This window comes from Macaca mulatta, chromosome 11, assembly GCF_049350105.2.
Source record: "Macaca mulatta isolate MMU2019108-1 chromosome 11, T2T-MMU8v2.0, whole genome shotgun sequence".
Lineage (NCBI taxonomy): Eukaryota > Metazoa > Chordata > Mammalia > Primates > Cercopithecidae > Macaca > Macaca mulatta.
In genome coordinates, this window is record NC_133416.1 from 79837856 (window position 1) to 79860570 (window position 22715).

General features: G+C 33.4%; 1 protein-coding gene across 1 annotated transcript in view; it reads left to right on the forward strand.

Annotated features, from left to right (window-relative positions):
* TRHDE (thyrotropin releasing hormone degrading enzyme) overlaps positions 1 to 20556 on the forward strand; it is a 425213-nt gene extending 404657 nt beyond the window's left edge. Inside the window, exons 16-19 of the mRNA XM_015152258.3 lie at positions 7190 to 7357; positions 7892 to 8032; positions 11667 to 11748; positions 17763 to 20556. Coding sequence (XP_015007744.3) covers positions 7190 to 7357; positions 7892 to 8032; positions 11667 to 11748; positions 17763 to 17906 — 535 coding nt within the window. The 3' untranslated portion in view covers positions 17907 to 20556. The remainder of the gene's footprint in view (positions 1 to 7189; positions 7358 to 7891; positions 8033 to 11666; positions 11749 to 17762) is intronic.
* The last annotated feature ends 2159 nt before the right edge of the window (positions 20557 to 22715 follow it).

Here is a 22715-nt window from a genome sequence, read left to right on the forward strand (position 1 = left end):
AAAAATGTAAAATAATGAAAAGAAGTTAAGAAAGCTTAAGGGACTTTTGGGATACCAGCAAGTGAACCAATATATACATCATGGAAGTCCAAGAAGCAGAAAATACAATGACTAGAGAGCTCTTTCAAAGATATAATGGCTGAAAACTTCACAAATCTAGAGAAGGAAATGGACATTCAGAAGCAAAAAGCCCAAGCACCCCAAAGAAAGTGACCTTAAGGAAATGTACACCAATACACATTATAATCCAAGTGGCAAAAGTATAAAAGAGAATTTTGAAAACAGCAAAAGGAAGGTGACTTGGCACTTGCTAAGGAACAGTTGTAGAAATATCAAAAGATTTTTCAGCAGAAATCTTGCAAGCTAGAAGGAAGTGGAATGATATATTCAAAATGCTGAAAGGAAAAAAAATTGTCAAGCAAGAATATTATACAAGCAATAATGTCATTTACAAATAAAAGAAAAATAATGATTTTCTCAAACAAAAGTTAAGTGAGGTCATCACCAGCAGACTTGCCTTAAAAGAAATGCTAAAGGAAATTCTTCAAGTTGAAATAAAAGGATGCTAAACAGCAACAAAATAGCCTAAGAAAGTATGAAGCTCATTGGTAAAAATCAACATATAGATAAATACAAACACTTTATTACTGTAATGGTGGTGGGTAAATAATTTTTAATTCTAGTATAAAATTTAAATGACAGAAGTATTAAAATCAGTATGACTAAAATATATTAAAAGGTACACAATATGAATAGATACAAATTGTGAAAACAATAACAGTGTGAGGACAGGAGTTAAACTGTGGAGTTTTTGTGTGCGTTTACGCTTAAGTTGTTATCAGCTTAAAATAGACTGTTATATGTATACATCAAGGTAAGCACACTAATAAAGCCACAGAAGTTACACAAAAGAGAGGGAAAAACAAATCACAGCATATCAATATAAAAATTCAAAGAAAGGAACATGGCAAGTGAGACAAAGACAGGAAAAAAAAACTACGAGACCAATAGAAAACAATTTTGTTAAAATGACAAAAACAAATTCTCCTCTATCAATATTACTATAGATATAAATGGATTAAACTTCCCAATAAAAAAAAAAAGTGGCTGAATGTATTAACAAAGCAAGACCTAACTGTGTAGTGTCTATAAGAGTCTCACTTTAGCTTTAAGGACACATATAGGCTGAGAGTGAAGGGATGGAAAAAGATACTCTGTGCAAATGGAAAACTAGAAGAAAGCAGGTGTAGCTATGTTTATATCAGACAAAAAAGACTTTAAGTCAAAAGCCATCACAAAACAAAGAAGAGCACTATATTATAATAAAAGTGTCAAACCACTGGAAAGATATGACAAATTATAAACATATATACATTCAACATTAGAGCACCTAAATATATAAAGCCAATATTGACAGAACTGAAGGGAGAAATAAAAAGCATTAAAAATAGTGGAGATTTCAGTATTCAACTTTTAATAATAAATAAAATATCCAGACAAAAGATCAATAAGGAAAGAGAGGGCTTACCACGCTATAAACCAAATGGACTTAACAGACATACACAGAATATCATACCCTACGACAACAGAATATACACTCTTCTCAAGCACACTTAGAACTTTCTCCAAGTTAGATTACATGTTAGGTCGTAAAACAAGTCTTAACAAATTTAAGAAGTTTGAAATTATATCACATATTTTTACTCAACAAAATGAAGTGAAACTAGAAATCAATAGCAAAAAGAAAACGAAAAAATTACAAATATGCAGATTAAGCAAGACACGTTTGAACAATTGGGTCAAGAAGAAATCCAAAAGGAAAGTAAAAAGTACATCAACACAAACAAAAATGAATGCACAATGAATGCACATCGTAATGAAACTTACGGGATACAGTAAAAGCAGAACTAAGAGGGAAGTTTATTGCGATAAATACCTATATTTATAATGACCTGAAACTACCTTTACACCTCAAGGAGAGAGAAAAAGAAGGACAAACTATCCACACAGTTAGCAAAAGGGAGGAAATAACAAAGATAAGAACAGAAAAAAACAGAATAGAAAACAGAAAAACAATAGAAAAAATCAGACAAGATAAAATTGATAAATCTTAAACTAGATTAGTTTAAAAAGAGAGAAGACTCAAAAAGAGAAATGAAGGAGTAGATATTACAACTGATGCCACAGACATAAAAAGGATCAAAAGAAACTACTATGAACAATTATATGCCAACAAATGAAATAATAAAAAAAATGGACATGCTCCTACAAAATGTAGCCTATCAAGACTAACCAATGAAGAATTGGCAAGTCTGTACAGATCTATAACTGGGATGGAGATTGAAAACCAAAAACCTCTCAACAAAGAAAAACCTAGGAGTAGATGACTTCACTGAAAGGTGAATTCTACCAAACATTTAAAGAATCCTTCAATCCTGAAATTTTCAAAAGAAATTGATGAGGAACACTTCCAAACTTATTTTACCAACATCACCCTGGTAGCAAAGCCAGGCGAAGACATCACAAGAAATGAAAACTACAGGTAAATACCCCTATGCAGAAATCCTCTACAGAATGCTAGCAGCCTGAAACCAATAGTATATTAAGGGATAATACACCATGACTGGCTGGTATTTATCTCTGAGGTGCGAGGATGCTTCCACATACAACAATTACTGTTACATACCGCATTATTAGAATAAAGGACAAAAATCTCATGATCATCTCAATAAATAAAAAGCACTGACAAAATTTAACATCCTTTCATGATAAAAACAAATTCTCAACAAATAAATAAGGAATAAAAGAGAAGTGCCTCAATGTAATTAAGGCCACATATGAAAAGCCTGCAGTTAACATTATATTCAATGGTGAAAAATTGAAAGCTTTTCCTCTATAACCAAGAACAAAATAAGAATACCTCCTTTAACCACTTGTTTTAAACATAATACTGGAAACCTTAGCCAGAGAAAATAGGGATGAAAAAGAAATAAAAGGCATCCTAATTTAAAAGAGAGAAGTAAAATTGTCCCTGTTTGCACAAGACATGATCTTATGTATTGAAATCCCTAAAGTCCCCACCAAAAAACTGTTAGAACTAATAAATTCAGTATATTTTCTTGATATAAAATCAACACACAAAAATCAGTAGTGTTTCTCTACACTAACAATAAACTATCTGAAAAATAACTCAGGAAAGCAATCCCATTTACAACAGCACCAAAAAATAAAATAGGCTGGGCATGGCGGCTCATGCCTGTAATCTCAACACTTTGGGAGGCCAAGGTGGGAGGATCACTTGAGGCCAGGAGTTTGATACCAACCTGGGAAACAGAGAGGGACCCCATCTCTATGAAAAAAAAATATATATAAATAAACTTTCAAAAGAATAATATACTTAGAAATAAGCTGAACTAAGGAAGTGAAAAATGTGTGTACTAAAATCCATAAAACATAGATGAAAGAAAATAAGACAAATGGAAAGCCATCTGATGTTCATGGATTGGAAGAATTAATATTTTAAAATTGTAATACTATCCAAAGCAATCTACAGATTCAATGCAATTTCTATCAAAATTCCAATGACATTTAAAAAATTCTATAATTCAGATGGAACCACAAAAGACTACTTTAATAGCCAAACCTATCTTGAGAAAGGAGAACAGTGCTAGAGAAATCATACTTGCTAATTTTAAAATATATTACAAAGCTACGGTGGTCAAAATAATATGGTACTATAATAAAGACAGACATATACACCAGTTAAACAGAATATAAAGCCAAAAATAAATTCACAAATATATGCTGAACTGCTCTTCAACAATGGGCGACAAATATACACAATAGGAAGATGATAGTCTTTTCAACAAATTGTTCTGGGAAAGCTGGATATCCACATGTAAAAGAAATAATGAAATTGGACCTTTGTTATATACCAGACACAAAAATCAATTCAAAATGAATTAAAGACTTAAATGGGATCCCAAACTGTAAACTTCTTAAAGAAATCATAGGGGAAAACTTCATGACATTGATCTTGGCAATGATTTCATGGATATGACATCAAAAGCATAGGCAGCATAAAAATAAATTGTGGAATTGCATCAAACTAAAAAGCACAGCAAAGGGAACAATCTACAAAAGTAAAAAGGCAACCTACAGAATGGGGAAAATATTTGCAAACCATATACCTGAAAAAGGGTTTATCTCCAAAATATATAAGACACTCCTTCAACTCAACAGCAAAACTATATACACATATATAGGTTTTTTGTTTTGTTTTGTTTTTGAAATGGTGCCTTTCTCTTATTGCCCAGGCTGGAGTGCTGTGGCGCCATCTAGGCTCAGTGCAAGCTCCGCCTCCCGGGTTCACGCCATTCTCCTGCCTCAGCCTCCTGAGTAGCTGGGACTACAGGCGCCCGCCACCACACGCCTGGATAATTTTTTGTATTTTTAGTAGAGACAGGGTTTCACCGTGTTAGCCAGGATGGTCTCGATCTCCTGACCTCGTGATCCGCCTGCCTCGTCCTCCCAAAGTGCTGGAATTACAGGCATGAGCCACTGCGTCCGGCTGCAAAACAATATTAATCTGATTACAAAAAGGGGTAAGGATTTGAAAAGTCTTTTCTCCCCAGATGACACAGACATGGCCAACAGGTATATGAAAAAAAGTCACTAATCACCAGGAAAATGCAAATCAAAATCACAATGAAATATCACCTCACACTCAGGATAACTATTATCAAAAAACAAAACACAGCAAATGTTGTCAAGGTTGTGGAGAAATCAATACCCCTCCACACTGCTGATGGGAATGCAAAATAGTGCAGCTGCTATAGTAAACAGTATGGAATGTTCTCAAAAAACTAAAAATAGAACTACAATATAATCCAGCATCTCATTTGTGTATATTTATCTAAAAGAATTGAAATCAAGATATCAAAAACATATTAGCATTCCCAAGTTTGTTACAGCAATATTCACATTAGCCATGATGTGGAAACAATGTAAATGTTCAACAGATGGATGGGTAAAGGAAATGTAGTGTATACATACGATGAAATACTATTCAGCCTTTACAAAGAAGGACGTTTTTCAATATTGACAATATTGATGAACATGGAGGACTTTATGCTCAGTGAAAGAGACAGTCACAGAAAGACAGATAGGATTCCACTTATATGAGATATTTTAAAAAGTGAAGCTTATGAAATTAAAGAGTGGAATGATGGTTGCCAGGGGCTGGGTACTTTTACAGGTAACTGTAGTATATGGCACCGGTATAGTATGTGGTACTCAAGTGCTTTCCAGGCAACATAGTTTAGTGTATTCTGTTACATATTTTTCTATATTTCTACGTGCCTTTTCTTCTTGAACATTGATATTGGAGGTTGGTTCTATACGTGATAAAAATCCTGACTTAAGGGGCTTTATCCCTATATTCTCTCTGGTATATTGACAGTTTAATAAATATATCTTAGAAAGTAAACTGTTACTATAATATCATGCTTAACATTGTGAAATGTACATTGATTGGTGGGTTAGTGATTTCACTAGATATTTTATTGATTTTTTCTTGCAAGTTTTTATTCACTCTTTTGGCAAAAGTAGGGCAATAATGCAGTGTTGTGCTCTGCAGCCTGTAATATATGGAGGAAAAGACCCACCCTCTTTTATAGCTGTTGATTTAAGTTATTAAAGATGGAGGCATCTCTGTAATCTTAACCAGAACTGAGCACATCCTTCAAAATGTGGTGACAATGCCTTCCTTAGTGATTTCAGGGATGCCCTGTGTCAAGCTGGTCATAAACACAGCAGAGAGAACATGTCACCAGTAATTGAGAAGGCTTTTGTTAGTACTTTCCACAGGGCTTGCAGGGCTGAGATGGAAAACAAGAGAAAGATGTGAAGCTCTTTAATGGTTTATTCTATGTCTGTATTCCTTTTGTTTCATTAAAAACAAATCAAACAAAATGCTTTCTAATGCCACAAAGCAAAAGGGCTTCAGTTAACCAAATTAAAGTAACTTTTCCCCAAATACTTTATTTGTTGAAAAAGACAGAATAAGTTTAGCCTTTTCTGGGAACATGAATTTTGTATGATACTTTCTTAGAATTCTACACACCTGGTATAGTGCCACAATATCCTGATTGTAGCCCTTCTTAGCTGCTTAACAAAATGAGATTCAGATTATCTTACTGGCAGTCATTCACACAATTCTTCCTGTTCTCCAAATACTCCTTTAATCATAACAGTATTTTAATCATCAAGGTCCTAAATCTTTAAAAGGCATTGTTTGCTTTTGCTATCCAGAAAAAGCAGTATATAACTGCCACATTCAAATTATTAATGAGATGTTTGATAGTAGATGAGTGAATGTTGAAAAAAAGCAAAATTAAATTTTGAAACCTTAAAAAAAAGTATTGGAGCATTTTTCAGAGAAGCATATTAAAAAGTCAGTAAATGTAGGGTACATACCAAAACTTAAAGAAATAATATTTAGTAAGAAAAATCACTCTGACAAAGTAGGGATGAAAATTTAAAACTTATGAATAGCCAAGTCTAATTAAATTTACTGTTTCCCACTATAATATTGCATTTCAGATCAAAGTCAAATTTTAGTATATTTTAAGTTATTTTATAAACATAAGAAAAAATAACTTTCTACTTATGTTTTGGTATCTGTTTATTACCTATATTTATAATCTTCTAGGTCTCCAAAATTTGGAGAGTTGCTTGAGAAAATTACTTATAAAGTTATCTAAGAATTTAAGAGAAAATGTTTCTGTTCTATCCAGATTAATTAGTCTCCTCAGCTGGTACTTTCTTGACATTCTTGGGTCTACCAATTATGAGAGCAAAATCTTTGTGTAATAAACATATTAAAGTTGGTGAAAAGATAAAGTGCCTTATTTTCATGGGTTTATGAAGCCTTTATGTTACTATTTTTGTTTAAGTATAGTAAAGAGTAGAAATAATAATTATGTTCAAAACTACCTTTGAATAAAATACATTATTCATTCAGTGAGAAATATTTTGAAAATATTATTACTATGTAGTATTCTGTTTCAGGTAAAATCTAATTAGCAAAATAATCTTTTAAAAAACTGTAGTAAAGCAAAATCTGTCTTTATTTTCAATACTGTTAAGCTTTTAATTAATAGAAAACCACCATGGGTTGCTTCTTTAGAATACCACTAAATGTTAGAGACATCGTATACTGTACAGGAGTGTCACTACTGGATGAGGATGTCTGGGAATTCATATGGATGAAATTCCATTCCACCACAGCAGTTTCTGAGAAGAAAATATTATTGGAAGCCTTAACTTGCAGTGATGACAGAAATTTATTAAATAGGTAAGTCAACTGATTTTCTAAATTTGTTTCTGTAACAAAAGTATTCTGTGTTAATCAAATTGCTCTGAAATTGCTTTTATTTACTTGAATATATGTTAGTTATTTTAAAATACATCTTCCTAAAGGTGAGAAAAACTGCCATGTTAAAGACTAAAGCTACTTGATTTCAGAGGTTATATCTTTTAATGACTAATTATTTTATATAATTTATATATGTTTAAGAAAATATTTCATTATAAAAGGAAGTGTTTAGTATAAAGAGTTTTAAAGGAGAATTTGCATCATCAAACCAGAATTGTGATTTGTCCTTCCACAAGATTTTTTTAGAGTTTAATGTTTTTAATTAAAATACTATGAGTTTGATCCTCTCTCTTTTATAAACGAATGTGTTCTATTTATAAATTTGCATTATTAAAGATTGCACTAGACTATTCTTTTGAAGAATATGACAAACTAGGTCCTAAAATTTTAGTAAGATTATAAAAATGTTTAAGTTATTGGACTAAAAATTTTTACAAAATTCTATCTTTGTAGGCTTCTAAATCTGTCACTGAATTCTGAGGTGGTGCTGGATCAAGATGCAATTGATGTCATAATCCATGTAGCTCGAAATCCACATGGCCGAGACCTTGCCTGGAAGTTTTTCAGAGATAAATGGAAGATACTAAATACCAGGTAGACATAAGAATTCTTACTTGAATGAGTAAATTAAAGCTGAAATATGAAGAATAAAGGCCCAAGTTTTGTATTAAAGCTAAGATCCATGCAATAGGATTAGATTTTAAAATACTCAACCAAGACGAATGTTGCCACTCCTGTGAAACTCAAAATTACTTTTTAAATTCTATAATATATTTCCTTTATTAAAATTGATAACCTTAATTAATTATATGTGCAAACATTTGGAGTAAAAAAGGTTTAGCTCAGCAACTTTCCTGGAAAATCTATCAAACTGTCCAAAGTTGAAGACACTGTATCATAAAACCCCTATATCTTGAATATGTTATAGAAATGATTTATAAATACAGTGCTATTATAAAAATAAAACTTTAATTACTTCCGTATAATTGTTTTAAATTTTCTTTAAATATAAATATCTTAAAATACCTGAATAAAACCATGATATAGAGAAGTAATATTAATCATTTGAATCATTGTATAATTCCACTTGCAGTAAAATTTATTCCCAGGACATCTTGTTTCATGGTTAGAATTCTTTAGCCTCAACTTTATAAGATATTTCGTTATGCATTTAAATATATTATAATACACGCTAATTTATTACTCTGATCATCTCTATGGCCTATTAAAATTCAATTTATTATAGAGCGTGTAAATGCTGCTTTTTTTTTTAAACTTCAATGATCCCAGACAGTATGCAGACCTATTGTTCTGTCTCTGAAAAGCTAGTGTGCAATCTTTATTATTTTTAAGCATACCTTCATCAGTTGCCCTGGTATAATAAGTTCAATTAGAATGGCTGTGTCATATTAAAACACTCTATCCTTAGGTATTTCATTGTGAAAAAACACTGATATTTCTATAAGACACTTTGACTTTTAATATTTTCAGCTCAGCTCTTATAATAGTTGGGCGATTAAAGCTTGCTTTGCTTTTGTGCATATAATAGAGCGAATAGTCAGACACTTAAGGTAAAATTAATGTATACAAACATCTAACTTAAAAGAATATCACCAATACACAGTTTCTTTAGAGAGTGGTTTTGTAAGTCAGAGTTCAGGGCAATGCAATTATAGGCATATATAGTTTATTTCCTACCAAAAAATGCTTGGTTCCTGATATGCTTATTTTGTCTCACTGAATCCATGATCTCCATCCTATCCAAAAATACAATGGTGTTTACATTGACAAATAGGAGCATAATCTTCATGGGCTTCTGCTCCTCTGTCGATTTTTTGAATGCTGGCATTCACGGAGCTCTGTTGAAGGCACCCTTGTTCTCACTCTACAAGTTCTTGATTTTAGATGTCTTCTACTCTCATGGTTTCAATTACTCCCAAATCTGTATCTCTAATTCAGACATTGTCCCTACCTTTCTCCCTGTAATGGATTATTGCCCATCGAGGTTGCCTTTATGAGTGTGCCTGCAAAGCTAAACCCATGATTTTTCTCTTATCCTCCTTTTCGCAGTAAATCTTGTGGCCATCCACCAATTGCTCAAGCCCAGCATCTGGAAGTCTAACAGTCGTCCCCTTTTCTCTTGTCATATATAACAATTAGACTTTAGGTTGTGTCAATTGAGCAGTTCCTAAAGTTTGTTGAATTCTTCCTCTCTTTTTTTGCGATGACTTCCCTAGTGCAGGTTCTCATCTCTTCCCAGTACTCTTAAAATAACAGCCTTCTGTCTCACTGCCTCTATAATTACACAAACACACTTTAGCCTCTTCCCTTTATCCCAAGAATCTTTCAGAAAAGCAAATGGGATATTTCCCTGCTATAAAACTTTCTAAGTGAGATTTATAATCTAAGCTCCTTAATATGTCCTCTGCATATTTTCTCAGCGTCTTGTTCTTCAATCCCCAGGCTCACAATGTATCAGTGTATGGACTAATTTTTTTTTTTTTTTTCCCCTGAGACAGGGTCTCACTCTGTCACCCAGGCTGGAGTGCAGTGGCACAATCACAGCTCTTTGCAGCCTTGACCTCCTGAGCTCAGGTGATCCTTCCACTTCAGTCTCCTGAGTAGCTAGGACTACATACATACACCACCACGCCTGGCTTTTTTCTATTTTTTGTATAGACAAGGTTTCCCCATGTTGCCCAGGCTGGTCTCGAACTCCTGAGCTGAAGCAATCCACCTGCCTTGGCTTCCCAAAAGTGCTGGGATCATAGGCGTGAACCATCGTCTTGGCCTGTATGCACTGTTAATATCAAACTGCTTGTAGTTGTCTGCACAAACCATGTCTTTTCACATCTCTTTGTTTATGTTCATCTTTTGCCTAAAATTACATTCTTCCCTGTTGCTCATAACTACTCCATGGTCAATCTGGATGCCATTACCTCCCAGAAGCCATTCCAATACCCTACAGATAAAAAGATCCTCTCTGAGCACTGTGTATAATTTTATCACCACCTCATTTAGCCACAATACATGGAAATTATTTGATTACATGTCAAACTCTTCAACTAGATAGTATAATACCTTCAAGGGACAAACTGTACCTTATTATTATCGTCACAGGACAATATAAGTAAAAGCAACTAATACCTCTTTAGAAAAAAAAAATATTATTTGCTTGGATAGTTGGACAATTTTGTACCCACATACTGATTGAAAGTGATCACTTTTATTATTATTGAATGGCTATTTGCTTGCTTTTACCTAGCTAATTTTTTTTTTCTGTGGAATAGTTCAATGGTAGAATTATAATAAATCTCAGTGGTCATCTAGTTCAGCCTTCTCATTTTATAGATGAGAGAACTAAATTCTACAGAAGCTAAATTAAATCTTATATCAGATACTTAAGATCCCACAAGTTACGGAAGCATTAGAAAACCTCTTGTAACAGTGTGTAGATCCTTGTCTTTAAAAATCCAGAGTCTTGTTTTTATTGTACTTACCTTAGTTCTAAAAGTATGATGACCTGTGATAGGTATCCTTAGCATAGTAGGGACAAATCAGTAAAATGAGAATTCTTTTCAATTCACTGACACAAGTTGTTCCTTGCCTTGGGTGAAAAGTCAAGTAACTGTGTTTGTGGTACAAGGATTAGGCAATCCAAATGAACAAGTAGATGTTATACTTTAATGTACCCATGAAAAAGCTAATATTTTGGAGAGCATTTTGGAGAATGCATTTTGCCTCAGTTTGTAAGAATAAAATATGAAAATGCCAGTGTCAATTATGACTAATCATACCAAAGGATCTGACAGTGCCCAAGTTGATCCTGCAGCTCCTCTTGCCTTTGTTGGAATCATTTTCCCTTCCAGTGAGCTAGGTTGCTTTGTGATTGAAAGTTTTAAAAGATTTTGTTCTCAGGCCTTGCCTTGGAAATATACTGTTAATCCCTAAATCCAGTTATAGAGGGCTCCTTTAAAAAATTCGCTACAACTCAGACTTCTCTGAAACACTGTGAGCCATATTAGGTGGGAACTGATGATATCCCATAGCCATAACTGTCTGTCCGTCCCCAAATCCCTAGAGAAATGGACTTGAGTGCTCAGAGATCTGGCCATCTCTGACAACATTGATCAAATGGAACCCTTGAGAAGAACTCTACAAAATCTTTATAGTAATATTTTTGTGATTACTACCTGCATTAACATTGAGATTCTTTTTTTCTTTTGAGGTACGGAGAAGCATTGTTTATGAATTCCAAACTTATCAGTGGTGTCACAGAATTTCTTAATACTGAAGGTGAACTCAAAGAGGTAAATATTTTAAGATAAGGTCTAATTATTTTCTTTTCTAAACATTTGAAATTATGCATTTACTTCAGTCATTTCTTTCCAACAGATTCATATCCATTCCTTTTACTTACACATGCACACTCCCCCCGCACCCCCCCACACACACAGACACACGTTAAAGACTACTCAATTCATCATTTGCAAGGAGTATTTTTAACATATCAAACATTAAAGGCCTGCAAGAAATGTTTGAATGTAATAATTTTCAAACCTGTAGATCCACAGTCCACTTCAGAGATCATTGATCCAATCAGATATTCCTCAAATGATTCTATTAACCCACTGTAGGATTCACTAAACAACAAAACCATCCTGTTAATGACTCAGTATTTGTATAATGGACGAAGGTTGGTGTTGAGATACAGACCATGGGTCTCACTGCTTTGTGGTCAGCCTTAAACAGACAATGGACCTACTGTACATAATAATATTGCTTTGTGCTATGTAGCCTCTTAAATGAAACAAATTCTTATGTGTAGAAAGGAGCATATCTGGTAATACATATTGAGATTAATAAATTGTTTTACAACTGCTTGGTACAATCACAAATGAATTTCATTAATGAAAATAAACTTGATTTTTAAGGACTGGTGTCCAGATTACGGAGTATTTAACATTTCCTTACTATATTATTTCTGGTTTATTACTTTGGAAATTTAAGCCAGCTAGTTTTGTTTGTTTGTTTTGCCATTAAGTCACCTTACTAATATAGAGAGATGAGAAATGGGGAGAGGGTTAAGGAGGAAGGAAAAAATAAGCAAAATATAGACTCTTTTAATTGATTACAGTGGATCACGCTTCAAACATTGATTGCCTTTTCTCGTGCTCCTGTTCTCCATTGTAAAATATAGCTGATATTTGACATTGAGAATGATGGTTTTCTCAGTTTTCACTGACAGAATGCTTAATGCTGTGCCCCGCAGCTAATCACACTGAGCACCATTCCCTAGAAGCATCAACCCTGGCACCATCCTTAATGTCTTCTAATATTGTCCAGTTTCCTGTGATTATCCCGCGTGCACTAACTTGGATTCTTTCACACCATGAGCTAAGCTAAGCTAAGTCTCTGATTGTAATGATTTGAAATTCAGTCTTTATCCCTGCTATGTGTGTTCCCAACCCTGAAGGATTAAATTTGAACGCCCCGGAACATATTTTACTATTTTTTAAATAAAGGAAGCTAAATGGAAAGGACTGTTTTCATATCCACAAAAAAACAGAAAGAAAGAACAATTAAATTAATGATTGTTTCCATTTTTCACTGTATTTAAATGAAGTACTTTTAATTTCATGATTTCACATTCAATAATCTGGGAATGAAAGACTCATTTAGTCACAACCTCTGCAGCCATTGAAGTGAGCACAAAGCAAAATCTCTCCCTCTTCTCTTCTCTCCTGTTTGCTCCCTTCGTTCTCTGTGCTTCTCTCCTTCTCTTTTATCTCCTCTCCTCCCTACCTCTCTCTCATCCCTTCTCTATTTTTCTTCTTACTTTCCTCTAACTCTGTCTGCCTTTCATAGTTTCCTGGACTTGGTAACACCCAGGCCATGAAAAGAAAATATTTTAGACATTTAATTGATTTTATCACATACTGACTGTTTTGTCTTACATATTTCACTGATTTATTAAATTTTTACACTTTATTTAATTGCCATTTCAGATGTTTCAAAGTGCTCCTATGATGAAGGGTATAATTTCAAAGTTGAAACTAAATTATGGCTTTTATTTCATTATCTACAAAGCAGCTAACGTCACAATGCAGTCTCTAAGTGGCATGAGGAATGAATCTCTTCACTCTGGAGTTATTTACTCTGGCTTTGCAGTTTAACAGGTGCTGCCTGGGGCTTTTTAATTCTTACATCATCTATAAGATTGAGGAACACTATTGTCAGATGGGGTGGGGGTTTTGGTTTTTATGATGATAACCTCCCTTTCTTAAATAGAAAAGGCTGAGGAGAATGCAGTTGCATTCTACCATAACCCATACACCTCATAAGCAGAAAGCCCAATGTCCTCCCTGTGGATATGGCATACTCTTATTTCTAAGGGTTTACAGATCAAAAGGGAATCAGCATCTTTATGAATTCTGAAAACTCATTCCAGATTTTAATGATCCTCATCAGCTTTAGGTGGATTCAGTAAAGACACTTACATTGTTCCATGGTTTTCTCCCAAAAACAGTATTCTAGTACCTGAAACTGGAGTTTCCTTTTAATTTTAATTGAATGGCTCTAGCAATTTGAACAATATTTCTCCATAAAGCAATCTGTCATTTATTTGATTTTAAACTAATGGAGACAATCTTCTGGAACCTCAGAGGCCCTTGCCATTTTTCCACATTAATGACCATTAACCAATCTTTTCACATGCCCATTTTTCTGCGTTTTAAACCTAACGTACCTCACTGTTGTGGAGGAGCATAGATCCTGTGCATCGAAGGCATCACATTTACAGTTTTAATATTGAAGATATTAACTTTATAATAGGGCAATAGTTAATTCTATTCATTTACATAGTTACTAAGAGTATATTATGTTTTACAATCTACTCTAAAAATAATTTATCTTATGATAGGATACCCTGAAATAAGAGGAAATTTTAATGCTAAAATCTTTTTAATAGAAAAATTAACAAACATGCTTCAAAGTTTTGTGCTAAAAAGATAGGGAACACAAACAACATTGCCATTTTACTAAATGTTATTTTATAAAAGTGCCTAAACTTGCAACATTTTAAAATAAAAAAGTATCATGGTATAGTTAGAAAACAAACAAAAAAAACACTAATGATGTAGGGTCCAGCCCTACGGGACTTAGCAGGTATTCTCCTCATTTGCAGAGACTGTAAGAAATAAAGACACAAGACAAAGAGATAAGGAGAAAACAGCTGGGCCCAGGGGACCACTCCCATCAAGACACCCGCCCCCCCCCCCCCCAAAGGCTGGGCGTGCTGATATTTATTGTATACAAGACAAGGAGGCAGGGTAAGGAGGGTGAGTCATCCAAGTGATTGATAAGGTCAAGCAATCACGTGATCATGGGACAGGGGGCCCTTCCCTTTTAGGTAGCCAAAGCAGAGACGGAAGGCAGCATATGTCAGCGTTTTCTTCTCTGCACTTATAAGAAAGATCAAAGACTGTCACTATTTCTTCCACCGCTATCTACTACGAACTTCAAAGAGGAACCAGGAGTATGGCAGGAACATGAAAGTGGACACGGAGCATGACCACTGAAGCACAGAACCACAGGGAGGGGTTTAAGCCTCCAGATGACTGCGGGCGGGCCTGGATAATATCCAGCCTCCCACAAGAAGCTGGTGGAGCAGAGAGTTCCCTGACTCCTCCAAGGAAAGGAGACTCCCTTTTGCAGTCTGCTAAGTAACGGTGCCTTCCCAGGCACTGGCATTACCACTTGAGCAAGGAGCCCTCAAGCGGCTCTTATGTGGGCGTGATAGAAGGCTCACCTCTTGCCTTCTAGGTCACTTCTCACAATGTCCCTTCGGCACCTGACCCTATGCTTGCCTGTTATTCCTAGGTTATATTAGTAATGCAACAAAGAGTAATATTAAAAGCTAATGATTAATAATGTTTATACTAATGATTGATAATTGTCCATGATCATTTCTATATCTAATTTGTGTTATAACTATTCTTTATTCTAACTATTTTCTTTATTATACTGCTAAAGTTTGTGCCTTCAGTCTCTTGCCTTGGCACCTGGGTAATCCTTTGCCCACAAATGGCAGCATAAATCCTACCAGAGAGTGAAAGAAAGAAGCAAACTAGAAAGCTAACTGCCTTTCTTTTACCCCAAGCCCTCTAAAGTGAGGCAGGGGTTTGTAAGGCACTGTGAGTGTGCACTAGGGCCAGTCAGAGGCAATTCCAACCACATGTTGGATATCAGAGCTATAGAGAATTACAAGGCATAAGATCAATTAATGGCAACTGTGGAAAGAAGGCCAGATGTGTTCTGATGAATAAGTTCCTCTTAAGATGCATATGAGGCACCTCAGACTCTCTGAGCCCACAAGGGGAGTATTTACCGCACTGAAATCATGATTTAAGAAGTGAATCTCTGGAGACACACCAGTTCAAATTTTCTATTGAGAGTTATTTTGCAGGATAATCCAACCTACTCTCCTTCTGTCAATAAACGTTCATATTCAAACCCATAGTTTGCCTTTGAGAAGGACTTAAGAGTTTTACTTCATGTGTTTAGGCTGGCTTGCCATCTCATAAGGAAACCAAGAGCATGCTCCACAGAGTTAAAGTTGCTAAAGGGTCATTTATGACTCTCTGGTGTATTCAGTGACTGCCTAGGAAAAAATGTAATAATTCAGAATATACGTTAAAAGGAGTATAAGCATTTTTTTATGATTGACCTATAACATGTAAATAATGCCATTACAATATCATATTTTATAATAAAACAAAATTCAAAATGAATCAAAATGTATTACTTTTTGCTTTAAGGATATAGACTGGATGAATCTGAACATAAATATATAAGTACAAATGTATTCTAATGTGAATCAGATAAAGTTTAAAATTATGAGTCAAGTACTTCCATTAGACTTCCCCTTTATATATATGTGTATCTATATTTCTATTGCCATGGCACAATGCCTGTAATATTTATTAATATTTATTAACTCCAATCCCTTTGCTTCTTCCTTTTTTCTTAATATATGTAATTTGGTCAAATGCCATATCAGTTTTAAGGACAACACCCATAATTGTTTGTAATACATTGCCTATTTTACATGTTTGTTATAAAATCACGCCGTTTTTGAAATCTTCTAAAGGATGTACCTCTGAGATACAGTTATCTATTGCTAATGCTGCTGGGCAAAGGGCTTTGTAGGAAAGCAGAGTAAAAACTCTGAGAAAACCCATCATATCGTGTAATCAAAGTAACACTTATAAATAAACTAAGCTGCCCATGAACTAATTTCTAAAATAATTCAGAAAGTTATTACCGCATTTTAACTCCGTCCTCCACCACCATTTCTGCCTGCCCCTGAGCAAGTCTTGATACACTGCATTTCTCTCCTGGCATATCCTCCATGTGGCGCCCACCATATGATGAATCACACCCCACACTAATTACACCACATAATGTTTCTGTGTTGCAAGTTGATTTTTCACATTTGTCTATTAGCATCACAATTGTTAGTTTGTTGCCAGCTTCTTAAGATATATCAAACAGAAAGGAAAAACTTCTGGTATTTAATCTTGAAGTAAAATCTTGGAGTATTGCCAGAGTATGTGAACTCTCTAAATAAAATTTTATGTCAAAAATATGGCAAAGCATTTAAAACTTGTAACTTAAATGCTCAGATTCTCTAGCTAAATAAGACCATATCCCTCCTTTATTATTTCAAAATCTAGTTACACAGGTGATTGCCATGTCATTAATCATCCAGTTTTCATAGCACCATTGCTTTTTTTCCACCAGACAATACTTTGGTATTCCTTGACATCAAAGATAATGTCAAGCCCAATATCATTCATTTGGAGAAGATGAAAAATAATTTTCTCTCTACTGACAAAATGTGAACTTTAATCCTTATATTCAGTGTTTGAGGCTACTTGGTGCATTGTATACGCATTGAAGTTAGAACTAGTCCTTGCCACAATCCCATCAACTGCTTTTAAAATAATCAATTAAATGTCTGTTTTAATATCTAATTGTGAAACATGAAGCTGAATTTGGAGCTATTTAAGTTGTAATGTCCACTCTTCTTTTTTCTGTTCCAAAATCAATTACTTCATAACTAATTGACATAATCTGTCATATTTCATTTCGTTACCAAACTCACTCCACAGTATTAAATATGTCTTCTATAGTGGTTGTGGCATTTTGTTTCAAATATATTGAGTTTTTTTATTTTTTAAATAAATTCTTGTTCATGTATGTTGGACATGAGTTCATTTTAAGACAGGCAGATTTACCATTCAAAAATTTATTTTTCCAGCTCAAGAACTTCATGAAGAACTATGATGGGGTAGCTGCTGCTTCTTTCTCACGAGCTGTGGAAACTGTCGAAGCCAATGTACGCTGGAAAATGCTTTACCAAGATGAGCTTTTCCAATGGTTAGGAAAAGCTCTAAGACACTAATATATGTATCTTATAAACAATTCAACTCAGAATTTTATGAGAAGACACGTTTTTTGTGGAATGAGGAAAATGTACTACATGGAAAATGGCCAGATTTTCAGTGTTAACATGTGGGAGGAATTTTTTTTTTTTCTTTAGTTTTTAGTTTTTGGTTTTGGGGGATTTTTTTTTTCATTCATTCTGTTCTGTTTCTCTACTGGGTGTTCCTCTCTAAAGCAACTCTTGCAAGTGAAACTAGCCATGATTGCTTCAGCTGTACATTCCTTGCTGTACAGGACCAAATATGATAGTGATGCATGTTGATGTTACAGTCAATTTGGAAAAACATATTCAGAATATTCTCTGCATGGATATATGGTCCTGCCTGTGTTCCAGCATGCTTATTTCAAATGTCCAATGTTGTGTGTGAATATATGTTACATCCAGGATGGGCATTATGCAAAAGCACAAAGATTATATATGACAATCAGTGTTGCAATGAAAGAAAAACTAAAAACAGAAATGATATTCTCAATTTTGGGCAATGTGAGAAGTAAAATAGCCCTTGAAGTGATGAACATCACTTATTTCAGCACTTGGATTGTCTGGCAATGATTACTGTGTTGCTAACTCATTTTCTTTGAGTTAAAGCTGTGTATACATTTTAAAAGGCATATAGATAGTGTATACATATGTATATGTACATAGGGAAGCCCCATATGTATATAGTATGTTGTACACTGCACATGTACAAAGAATGTCTTCAGATCAAAGAAAATTTATCTCTTTTTATAAACTTAAGGACAGTTGCAAAAGGCTTCAAGGAATTTATCTCAACATTATTCTTTCTATGTCCTGACTAAATTTCTCAACTGTTAAGAATTTTTCATCTACTTCTTGAACAGTGGTCTATTCTATTACATGAAGATGAATACAAACAAAATTTTTGTATAAACTAACCACTCTTCCAGTTCTCCTGTGACAGCCTTACATATAGATTCTGCCATCATTTTTGTCAGAGTTCCTTTTGCATGAAACAATTATGTAAACTTATAATTATTAGTGCTGAAAAACAATTTATTTTCCATCTTGTTTTCCTACCTTATGTTGAGTAGTTCAGAGAGTTAAACATTCTCTGAGTGTTGGTTTTTAAGTCTGTTTTGTTCTAATCCTCCATTAAGCAAGCATACCTCAAGTGGGTCTATTAGCATTTAATGACCTTTTATGCCAGTTGTGCCATCCCTTAAGATGAAAAGTTCCTTTTCTTGTGTTAATGTGCAAAGCTTTTCTTTTGGCACTGACAACTGTGTTCTACCTGGGAATTTTGAATAGCCATTTTCATGGCTGTGTGTTATGTAACACAAATGTTTTTAAATGGTATTCTCACCCAGTAGGCCAGCTTTCCAAACATTGCTTAGATGCTTCAAAATTAGCATATTTTAAGTTTACCAGTATAAAATAACAATGCAACTACTTTACATAGCCAAATGTTTGTAAATCACTTCTTATTTTCCTGAGGAGGTTTTTCACTCCTCCAAATCTTACAAATCATTGAAAGAAATATATTCTAACAGTATTCACTGAATAGTGAAAATAATTAGACATTTTAGAAATCAGAGCCATAGAATTATTTTAAATTAGTAGAAAAGAAGAGCTATTTCCTAATCTACAAAGTACCACCTAAAATTGAATTTTATCATATAAGCAAGTAATACCTATTAGTCATACCTAAATTTTTCAGCACTTCATTCAATTAAAATACATGAATTTTAAATATTTTACATGATGTGAATAGGCATGATAATACTTAGTATAAAATCTAAACTTTTTCCACTTATCAGAAGTGATAAAATCCAGTTACTACATATCACATTTACAAAATCCTTAATTAAATGGGTAACTTTTAAAACATAACAGTAATAAATATCACACTGCAATGCAGGTCCCAAATATGTGCTATGTCACCACTGAATCTATGTAATAGATAAGAAAAAATTATAGGTGGATGTCTTGCTTTGTGTCATGAATTACTAAAACCTCTTAGTAGTTGTGGTATATTTTTGAGTAAAATTACCATTTCCAGATTTAAGTTTGAAGGGCTTTTATAGTTGTATTTTCCTCCCCACTGTTAATAATCATAATCCTTTTTCAGTATTTTAGTGGCCTTGAACAACTGGTTTATCTACAATCTCAAATTCTAACTGTATAATTATGTGCAATGTTCAATACCTCATATAATACTTGTTCAACAGTATAGTGGTATCAGTGGCATTAAGATGGTGTTTTTGTTCTACATATTTTTCAATAATTTATTCTTTCTAATGTTGAAACTATATCAGGCTTTACCGGTTTTTTTAGTTGTTTAAATAAGTAATATTTTCAAAATAATAAAATAACCAATGATATCTCTTGGAATAATCTGTAAAATGTAGTTATAAAATTCTATTTTCTACTTAGAGTTTTTATCTTTTCTTTTTTGTCAGTTTTACAAGTTATATATATGCATGAAATAACAAACTGTTGAAAGTGTCCAACCTCCAGCCATAGCAATTTGCTGCGCCAATATATGTACAAAACAAGTAGTTTCAATTAGAAAGGGCAACATTATTTATCACATCGAGTATTAAACATTTCCAGGTAACTTGTAAATAAAAATATTTCTCCATTTTTACACATTTTTTTCTTAAAATTTTTCTATAATCTTTGAAGTTTCTAAAATATACAATCTCAACCTCTAAGGCTAATATGTACAATACTAGGTCTATTCTTGAGTTTCAATAACATGTATTTTAGTTGGGTCATAAACTCACATTAGTTTATATAGTCTCCAGAACAATTATATCATAGGACTGAGATTTTTGTGATAGTATTATTTACAAATATTATAACTATAATATCTTGTGAGGGTATTATTAAGATGATGCCATGTATTGATAAAATGCATTGCTTTCTCAAAGAACTGTTTCACATTTTGTTTTATTTGACTTATCAAAAAACATAATAAATGTTGTTAGCCCTAATATTCTGATGAGAAAACTGGGGCTCAGGTAGCAACATGAGCTATTTAAAACTTCAAAATGGGGCTGGGCACAGTGGCTCATGCCTATAATCCCAGCACTTTGGGAGGTCGAGGGTGGGAGGATCGCTTGAGCCCAGGCATTGGAGACCAGCCTGGGCAACATATTGAGACCCCATTTCTATGAAAATAAAAATGAAAACTTAGCCAGGCATGGTAGTGTGTACCTATTGTCCAGGCTACCGGGGAGGCCGAGGTGGCGGAATCATTGAAGTCCAAAAGTTCAGTGCTCTAGTGAGCTATGATCACTTTACTCCAGCCTGGGTGACAAAGTGAGAACCTGTCTCTAAAAAAATAAAATAAAATCACAATGTTGTTATTTTGGGAGCCAATATGATAACCTACATCTATCACAACATCATTCCCCACTAAAATATAAATATATGTTGATAATATCTCTATCCATTGCATTAGTCAGAGATTTTCCAAATACTAGACCAGCATCAAAATACACAATTAAATATATTTACAATAATTACATTGTTTGTTAACTTTTGCATTTCTAATTTGCAGGATGTTAAACAACTGGATGAAATGTTATGATTCAATTTGGTCAGTATAAGTAATCAAATATTGGGATAAAGAATTTAATTCATTAGTTTATTAATTATATTTCCTGTCTTTTACTGAACATTGTTTAAACATAACCTTAAAGTACTGATAATTTGCTTAATTTTCAACACAAATTTATCTGATAAATTCTGTCTGTGGTAACAGATGGTCAGAATGCAGATAATTGTGTGCATCTAAATCAGTAAAAATAATATTTGATAAAATGTCTATAAATCTATGCAGACTAAGTTTTGAAAAACAATGCAATTTTAGTACTACTGGATTAGATGCAGTAAAGGAATCCCTAAGGAAGTTTACAGTAATACATTTAATTAAAATCTACTGGCAATTAGAATTTTAAGGAATTCTTTTCTAAGAAGTTGGAGAACCTAAAATAGCTTGCTTATTCTCCTGGGTACTCTCATGAAGTAACCGTGTACACCTAATAAAGAAGTAGTAAAAGCACATATAATGAAAACAAATTCTTACAACTGATTTTTTTCATTATCAGAGATCATAGCTAAATTATCATTTGACACTAATAGCTATATATTGATACAATATATAACTATACTTAAAGAAATATTTATTGAGCATCTTTTATTTCACAAGGCACCTAGAGAGGGAAAGGAATACAGAGATGAAAATGGCCTGAAGGAATGAATTCATATCACAATAAATGAAAAAGAAAAAGAAATAATGAACCGGGGGAAAGAGGGCAACAGGAAAAATAATTCCTTGCTACAGAGAGGGAAGTAAATCATTTTTAGGTATACATAATATTATACAACTATTTTTGTACACTAGTTCTCAAAACTTTTACGATACTTAGTATAATTTTAATTGTTTGATTTCCTAGTGCTCAATTGTGTTTTACAGAAATATGTTACATTTTGAAATTATAATCAAATAATAGAGTTTAAACTCTAATAATTGTAATATAAATTGAGATGGAATTTATCCTTAAGAAAAGCTGTTTGAACAATTTAGTAGTATTAGTAAGTTGCAGGAATACTTTAATCTACTTATGAAAAAGTAGTTCAAGTTTTCTAAAATGGTTTCAGCATACTATCGATATCTCACAATGTGTTAATTTTAAGTTAATTATATATTCTTTAAAGCAGATTAAATAATACTCATCCTAAGCAATAATTTGTTGAAATTAGTATATGTGAACTTATGAAAAAATGTTCTTGTAAATT